Source organism: Akebia trifoliata, unplaced genomic scaffold (genome assembly GCF_017979445.1).
Source record: "Akebia trifoliata isolate Shusen 1 unplaced genomic scaffold, ASM1797944v1 Contig01091, whole genome shotgun sequence".
Classification (NCBI taxonomy): domain Eukaryota; kingdom Viridiplantae; phylum Streptophyta; class Magnoliopsida; order Ranunculales; family Lardizabalaceae; genus Akebia; species Akebia trifoliata.
Genome location: NW_028237485.1, coordinates 1 through 8,607, shown reverse-complemented (window position 1 = coordinate 8,607; position 8,607 = coordinate 1). Strand labels below are relative to the sequence as shown.

General features: G+C 35.6%; 1 protein-coding gene across 1 annotated transcript; it reads right to left on the bottom strand.

Moving 5' to 3' along the window:
- Nucleotides 1-6,060: 6,060 nt before the first annotated feature.
- On the bottom strand, nucleotides 6,061-8,522 carry LOC147380702 (uncharacterized; the record flags this gene model as incomplete). Its single annotated transcript, XM_086431361.1, has 7 exons — nucleotides 6,061-6,521; nucleotides 6,790-6,858; nucleotides 6,974-7,107; nucleotides 7,160-7,319; nucleotides 7,751-7,798; nucleotides 7,849-8,328; nucleotides 8,433-8,522. Coding segments are annotated over 7 exons (1,068 nt in total), but the record flags the coding sequence as incomplete, so codon positions are not given.
- Nucleotides 8,523-8,607: the final 85 nt, after the last annotated feature.

Sequence of the window (8,607 nt, the reverse complement as noted above, 5' to 3'; positions counted from 1 at the left end):
GAATCTATCAATGGTTTCTAGGGACAAGAAAACTTGAGACCATAGCAGAATACCTACTTCCTGATGCAGGAGTATGGTATGATCCAGAGACATGCGCAGAAATTGAGTTCATCAAAAAGAATGAATTAGTAAACATCAAGATGTTGAGTCAACAAGGGAACCATATTTCCAATAGACTTAGATGGATTTTTGAAATGATAATAAAATCATTCAGAGAAATTAATTTTTTAGTTTATCAACAAGAGAAGACACTAGAAGCCCAACATTTTGCCACAAATGCTAGAATAGAAGACATAGGAAACAATGTAGAAAGAGGGTTAATCGCTATAAATGCTAAACTAGAATGAGAAATTCCAGACAACTTAACAGAATCAATACATCATATGCTAAGCTTTCAACCAGACCTACCCAAGCTTGAAAAAAGGATTATCAATAGGATTGAAGCGCTTGAAGGAAAGCAAGGAATAGATCTTATGTTTTTAGATAAAAAATTAGAGCTAACCTAATCAGATTAGAAGCTATTAAAGAAGCCGTAGGAGCTCGAGATAACCCTGAATATCATTTAGACAATAAACCAAATGTTAGTAATGTCTGAACATTTGATGGATATCTCAATCCACAAATTCTGAACAAAGAATAGACAACATTGAAGGATATCTCAAAAGAATAAATCTAGACATCAGACATGCAGCCGATTATATAGTCAGTACTGAAGAGATTAGAAAAAAGAACAGCAAAGAATTAGAGACATTAATTATAGAAAGATTAAACTTCCTATGTGCTGGATTAGTGCAATCTCATAAAGAAATTAATCTTAGTTTTGAATCTAATCAAGACAACACTAATGGAATAATTAGTGGAATGACAGAATCACATAGACAATTTGTAGAATTCACACAAAGATTAGCTGAAGCCTTAAATAAATTAGTAGAAATTTTAGGTCTTCAAAAACAAAGCCTTGGTGAAGACCTTAAAGCAGATATGCTGCTGTACATTGAACATAATAGAGCTAGTCTTGGAAATATAAACAAAACTAATTATGAGATAAAAAAAGAATATAAGACCAATACTAACAAAATAATTAGTGAAGTCCATCATATAATCTCAGGAAGTATAGAAGACCTCAAGAAGACTATTAATAGACTAGAAAAAGATTTGCAAAATATCTGCAAACAAGAATTAGACAACTTCAGAAAAATGATTAGAACTGACGGAAAAGACTAAAAGAAGAAATAAAAAAGACAAAAACACTAAAAGAAGAAATAAAAAAGACCATTAAAGATAATAATGTTAGAATTAATCCCATTATTAGACAAAACAATCCTACTTCATCAAGAATAATAAATGACGGAAAAGACAAAAACACCCTCCAGATTACTAGGAAACCATTATCTGGAAAAAGAGATACAATAGACATTGAAATCAACATGTTTTCGACAAAAAGGATAAGTAGACTATTATCTACTAGTATCAATAATAGAAGACTACCAAACATAGTTTGGCATCATAGTAATAAATCTCTAGAAGATTATATTTTAGAAAATCTTCAAAGAGACAAACTTCCAAAAGCAAGGTATAAAGATATATTTATCCAAGGAAGAAATCCCTTAGGAGAAAATTATGATATTACAAATATATGGCATTTGGATTATTCCAATGTCGTATCCAAGGGTTACATCTACCCAACTCCAGATTCAAAGTATGTGTAGTCTTCATAGATGAAAGGTACGAAAAGTTCAAAGACAATGTTATAGGAATGGGTGAACTTAAACTTCAAGATAATGTAGCATACTTCCAAACAATTCCAGGATACACAACTAGTATAGATTGTTTAGATCAATTTAAGTTAGTAATAGACACATTAGGATATGAAAATCTCTTGCATCCACAAAGGAATCAGTTAGCAGTCCAATTTCAGACATTAGTCATGTTCCACACTGAACCCCAGACAGGGTTATTACAAGAAATCCCTACGGGAAAACTTGGACAACAACTTATAGTTAGAAGTATGAACCCCAGTGGGATCCCTGATTATACATTTGCCTATAATAATGCGATTGACAAATTTAATCAAGAAATGCATCAATGGCATTTCCTAGACAAGACCCCCATAGTCTTACATACTGCTCAAATTGCTTATATGCATCAAGACACCGAAGGTATTACGTTTGGATTCCGCAAAGGCGAATCAATAGGAAAACCTCAAAACCAGACTGAGCAATTCTTTGATCAATTCGTCCCTGGTAGACAGAGTACCTCGCAGTTAGAGCGTGATGAAGGGTCAGGAACATATAAGGGTAAAAACACATACCTAAACCCTAAACCCTATACCCTAAACCCTAAACCCTAATACCCTAAACCCTAAACCCTAAACCCGAAACCCGATACCCGAAACCCGAAACCCTAAAACCCTAAACCCTAAACCCTAAACTCAAAACCCTAAATCCTAAATGACTCCCACTACTGGAATTGAGAGGCAGCCTACAGTTGCACCTCAACTGCAAGAGACGAGAGAGAAAGGGATAGTAGGTGAGGGAAAGATCAAAGAGCTTTAGGGTTTTGAAAAAAAAAAAACTTATATTTTATTTTAAAATAATATGTTGGTTTAGTTCAATTATTTACCAAGTCTGAACCAAGAATTGAATCGAATCCAAAACTGAATCGTTACTTAATTTAAACCGAGCCAAATCAACTCAACATTCACGGTTCGAACCAAATTAACTTGCACCCCTAATTGCATGTACCCGGGGGATTTGGGCAAGATATAGTGCTTTAAGAGGCCAATTGCCCCATAAAATTTTAAAAAAATATCACTGAATAAAAACCCCAAAAGATGGTGATTAAAATAATAAGAGCAAATGATGGAAATCATGGTCTTATCCAAGGACTAGTCCCAGAGCACGTGCAACGCCCACACATCACACGCACCAGGTAAGTGAGGGTGTGCCCTCATGGGTGGCACCTGAGGAATTAATGCTCATACTGGGTATCGAGCTCACAACCTACAGGTATTAATCGCTTATCAATTCGATTCATTTTAATTCCCAAACATGTTTTCCAACAAGTTAGTACCAATGACATATGTATGGCCGATATAGGATTACAACTATCTTTGGGCTTGCAAAATGTAGACTAAAGGACATTGATGTTGAAAAGGAGGCTTATCTAAACTGTAAAAAAATGTGGAAAGGGACATTAGTCTCTCTAAATGTATTGAAACAGAAATAACAATATGCAACCAGACAATACAACCCAATTATACTTACAAAACATTGAAATACAACATGAGATCTAAGCCTCACTTCAAAACTAAGAACATGAAGAGAAATATACAAAAAATACTTAAAATACTTACCCCAGAGAATAGCATGATCCGTTGTACCAAACTCGATTTTTCTTCCGACTCTCAAGAAATTTCAACACAATCTAGCACAAAACAAGCAAAATATTAGAAAATGAAAAAAATAAAAAACTTGGCCCATCCTATCTAGTACAATACAAACAAATACAAAGCAGAGTTTTCTTTTGCTACTTGGCCCATTCTATCCAAAAATCCACGACTTATAGCTACAAATATCCGACTTGAAAAGACATAATTAACAACCTAATTATGGGATAGAAGATAGGAGAATTGCAACAAAAAAATCGAATGATACGTACACAATTGTACACTAAAATGAGCATAAAAAACATTAGTAAGTCCATAAATTAGAGCATTAGTTATATCCCGAGATTTCTTGAGTTTCCCAAACCCTTCCCAAAAATCTCATAACCCCCTACCAAAACCTAATTATCTTAAGCCCAACCAACTTGTGGGGCCCAAAACCCTTGATTATACCCTTGTCTTGTCAAAATCAAATTTCCAGTTCGGTCTAGAAATGACCTAAAACCTACTCACCTGCACTACCTTCTCCCTAACCTGCCAAAGATCCTAAAATGCCAATTGTCCAAGTGCATATCACAAATCAAGATTGTGGTCAGGTTTCATAGTTACCATAGTGATTGAAAACAATAGCAAGGCCATGTAGAAGGAAATTAAGAAGATATGGGGGAGGCCACAACTTTATCAGAGCATCAGAAATTTGGTGACTAGTAGAGATGCCCTTGTATTTTCAAACTAATGGCATACCCCTGTGGCCTTGCTCTAACCCTCTTAAATCTCTAGGTTTGCTTTTTTTTTTAGCCCCAAATCCATCCTTGAACTGGAAGAAGTTACAACAGATGCACAATATCCCCATGGGAATTTGAAGCAATAATAACCAAAAAGAATGGCACGTTTCAATGATTAAATGGGACAATAAAAGGAAAACAAAGAAAAAAACAACAACGATATGCAACAACGAACCAACATTTGTTGTAAAAAATTTAATGTGGAAAGTATGTATATGCTTTAAGCCTTACTTTTTGGGCACATGGGCCACGTGCATGGCCAATGGCCTCTTTTTTCTACTTTGAGCAAATTTTCATGATTCAATATTTCTCTACAAGGAAAAAAAAATTCCATCATTTGCTCGGCCCATTTTCACATGAATATGCCTCAACCAAAACACACCCTAATGATAGAGCATGCAAAGAAAATCAAAATACTGTTAAGAGTGTTCAATGAGAAAAATCTTAGATTGCATGGTAAGGCAAAAGGAGTAAAGTGGATCCATGGTTTGTTGTTTCAGACAAGACTTACCAAATGCAAAAAAGATGAAGATTAAGTTGATAATAAATACGACCCATGCAATTTGTCCATGCCTGAAATGAAAAGTTTTTTTCCAATTTGTCCATGCCTCAAATGAAAAGCTTTTTTCCCCAACAATAAATAAAATGACAAAAAAAATGAGAAAGAAGAGGATTGAATACATACCAATTTTTAATTTGCTCCATCGATCGAAATGCATTTTTTGTACTCTATCAAGTGAAGGAATCCCTTTGAAGCTTTCTTGATTCTGATTTCAATCGAAAACTTATGGCCTCATTGTACTGAGGTAAAAGTTCGTAAAGTAACCCAGGGACTCATAATACCTTCGGAACCGTAAGACCATTAAATTCTACATCCATTTTCTTCACACGGCTCAAAATGAATACCACCTCCATCTATGAATGTCTCTAAAACTGCATTTTATATACCTCATTAATTGACAAAGGGAGAATGGGAGAGGTGTGAAAGGAGTGGGCGGGAGAATGGAATAAATTTTAATTTTAGATTCTTGAGATTCATGCATGATGAATCGATAAAGAAGTGGTACTTCTTAATAGTAGATCTAATATACATAAATATAATCGGGGCGTGGTGGGGTATATCAAAACCATCCCCGCCCCGAAATTGAATCGATTTTTCATTTCTACTACCATACCGCCCCAAAACCGTTTAAAAGTGGGAAAAATCGACCCTATAGGGGCTGGGCGGGGCACCGTCGGGGTCAAATCGAATTTTCATTTCTACTCCCATACTTCCCCAAAACCATTTAAAAGTGGGAAAAATCGACCCTATAGGGGCAGGTCGGGAGGGAGCAAATTGAAGCAATAATAACCAAAAAGAATGGCACATTTCAATGATTAAGTGGGACAATAAAAGGAAAACAAACAAAAAACAACTGCCGAAACACTCTAATGATAGAGTATCAGAGAAAACCAAAATACTGCAAAGAGTGTTCAATGAGAAAGATCTTAGATTGCATGGTAAAGCAAAAGGAGTAAAGTAGGCCCATGGTTTGCCCGTTTTAGACAAGACTTACCAAATACAGCAAAGATGAAAATTAAGTTGATAATCAGTACGATCCATACAATTTCTCTATGCCTGAAATGAAAAGTCATTTTTCCCAACAATAAATAAATATATAAAAAAATCAATGACAAAAAAATGAGAAAGAAGAGGATTGGATACATACCAATTTTTAATTTGACCGTTGAAGAAATCCCTTTTAAGCTTTCTTGATTCTGATTTCAATCGAAAACTTGTGGCCTCGTTGTATTGAGGTAAAAGTTCGTACATTTCTTGTATAGTCCTTCCTTGTTACCTTCCTAATGGTGTGGGGAGCTTCTTTGATGGCTCCAAAAGGGGTTTGTTTCAGCTTCTTTGTTCTCCACAAAGAATTCAAATTTGCAGCAAGGACTAAACCAAATTCTACTCTTCAAATATTCAAGAAAATATAGGAAACAAATTAGACACAATTTCCCTAAATTCTAGTTTCTAAGCACTTTAACAATATTTTTCTCTACTACAATAAAGCTGCAAGAATTAATAAACCAAATTATCACAATGCCATCGTTTAAATGCTTTGATATTCAACCTCTAACCAAAAGCTCTTTGTTCTTTTCTAAAATATGTCATCTTTAAATTCTTTCGATTTTTTTCCTTTTCATTTAGGCAAAATGATTAATGACCACATCTTCAATATTAGGAATAGGACCTAAAAGCTCTTTGGCTTCTAAGGCAATTCAGATTAATACAGGTTGATCTCTTTCAACTTGACAATTTCGGCCAGTTCACATTGTTGCCTGAATGCATTGGTTCTCTCTGCCATTGTAGCCTGTTCACAAGCATGAGAGCAATAATATTAGATTTTGTGCCCCCATACCCCTCTTCCACACACTGAAAAGCATATACAAAACAATAATAATCAATAGAAATGTCTAACAAGATGTTTAGGACAACTCTATGTTTTTATATCATTCATTTTTAAATTATTTAATTCATTTCAACTTTTTTTTTAAATTAAATAAACTGACCAAAGGATTCAAGCTCTTGTCAGTACTTTCGATGGTTTGGTTTCATAACACAAAAAGAAGTGAACTCACCTTAAATGATTGCACTGCACGAACATAATCTTTCAAAAGTTCTTCAAAATTCATTAGAAGGTTGTCGGCCTGCACCATCGATATCCTGTTCCGGTCTTGGACAAGATATTCTGAGAAATGTTTCATGAAACAACAAAGTTCACAAACTATGGCATCAAAGATTGAATATGGAAAGTAACCCTGCCTCATTCTGTAGCTTAATTGATAACATTTCTGATTTTGTTCCAAGATCAGAAAATGCCTTCCCAAGCGATTTCCCTTCACAAGCACCCAAGAGCTTGACTGCTTTCCCGAAGTCCAATAGGGACTGGGCCAATTCTGTGGAAACAGGAAGACAAGACAAAGCAACTCTTACACATTTAGAGAATACCTCTGTGCCTTTTCACTAGTCGAAAAGCATGCTTTTGTGCCTTTGCTAGGTGGTCTTCAAGCTCAAAGATGCAATTTTTTAGTTTCTCATATTCGGGATTTGATTCTTCCAATGATTTTTCTTTTCCAAGAACAACATCGCTTACTTTAGCTTGTACATCCTGTAAAACATTTCAACAAAATCAAGTTCACAGCTAGGTTATCAAGAAGTCCAAAAATAAAGAGTCGTTCTTGGTAGAGTAGCTTTTTGATCTGATTGTCAAAAGGATTCTAGCAACACAAGAGTGTTAAAAATCTTGTTCTGGAGGAAATTAGAACTTTCAACATGAGTTTGATGGACCCTGTAATAGAAGGGAATCCAAATGTAAATGACCAGGTAGAGAAGGACAACTTGCCATCTTCCAATTCTAACTCAAGTCCTCGTTGTTGTTTTTTCCATATTTTAAGAGAAGCAATTATTCTTTTAAAAATCTTGGAGTCTCCCTACAACTTATGTTCAAATTATTCTCCTTTCATGGTAATTCCTTTACGTAAAATATCTTTATCATACGAAAATCATTCTAGATTCCATTTTCAAATATCACAAGCTTACCTTAAAATTTTGCATGAAATCAGCTGGCTTCTTTTTGAAAATACCAATCTCTTGAGTTCACAATTTTCTCCGTCATCTTTACTGTATGGAAAGTTCACATTGTTCCCATCTGACATGTAGACTAACAAATGCTTAGCAGCTTCTTTTGGCCGGTTAAGGCGGCAGAGGGCCTCGGTTGCATACACATGACCTAAAATTGTGCATATTCTGGAAGAATCTCTACTACGAGCAATATTCATAGCTAGTTTCACTTCGCGTTTTGCCGCCTTTAGGTTCCTAATGAGAAGCAAAAGATGGTCCTTGTAGAGATGTAGCTTCAGTTTCAGATCAGCAGCAGGAGTGGGCCGATCAGCAGATGCTCTTGATAGATCGTTTGAGGACGGGAGTCCGGGCCTTACTAAGCTCTGTCCACCAATGCCGAGTGCTGACAACAAGGTTTCATAATCGAGTGCCTCGTCTGAGAAGGCTCTTGAGAAAGGATCTTCTGATGCTTTTGGACTGGCAGTGGAATCTGAATTAGATACATCCAGAACAGTTGCATTGCTCGGTGTGGAGGAAGTTTTTATTGGTATACCAAACTGCAATAATGGGATATTAAAATAATATAGTTTTTCCTGTAACTCTTTCCAGCTTAAACACTTGACCTCTTCTTCTACCTATAAAAGGGCCCTCAAATGCTCACTGAGCTGAAGTTAGGGTGTGAAGCTATCCAGTTTACAAAAATATCCAGTGCTTGACGCCACATCTCAATGAATTCAACACTGAAGCGGAACTTCTCAGCATAGGAAAGAGTGTAAAATGAGATAGTCCACACAATATTGGGGAAAAAAGGTACCACTTAAAACCAAGTACGACCG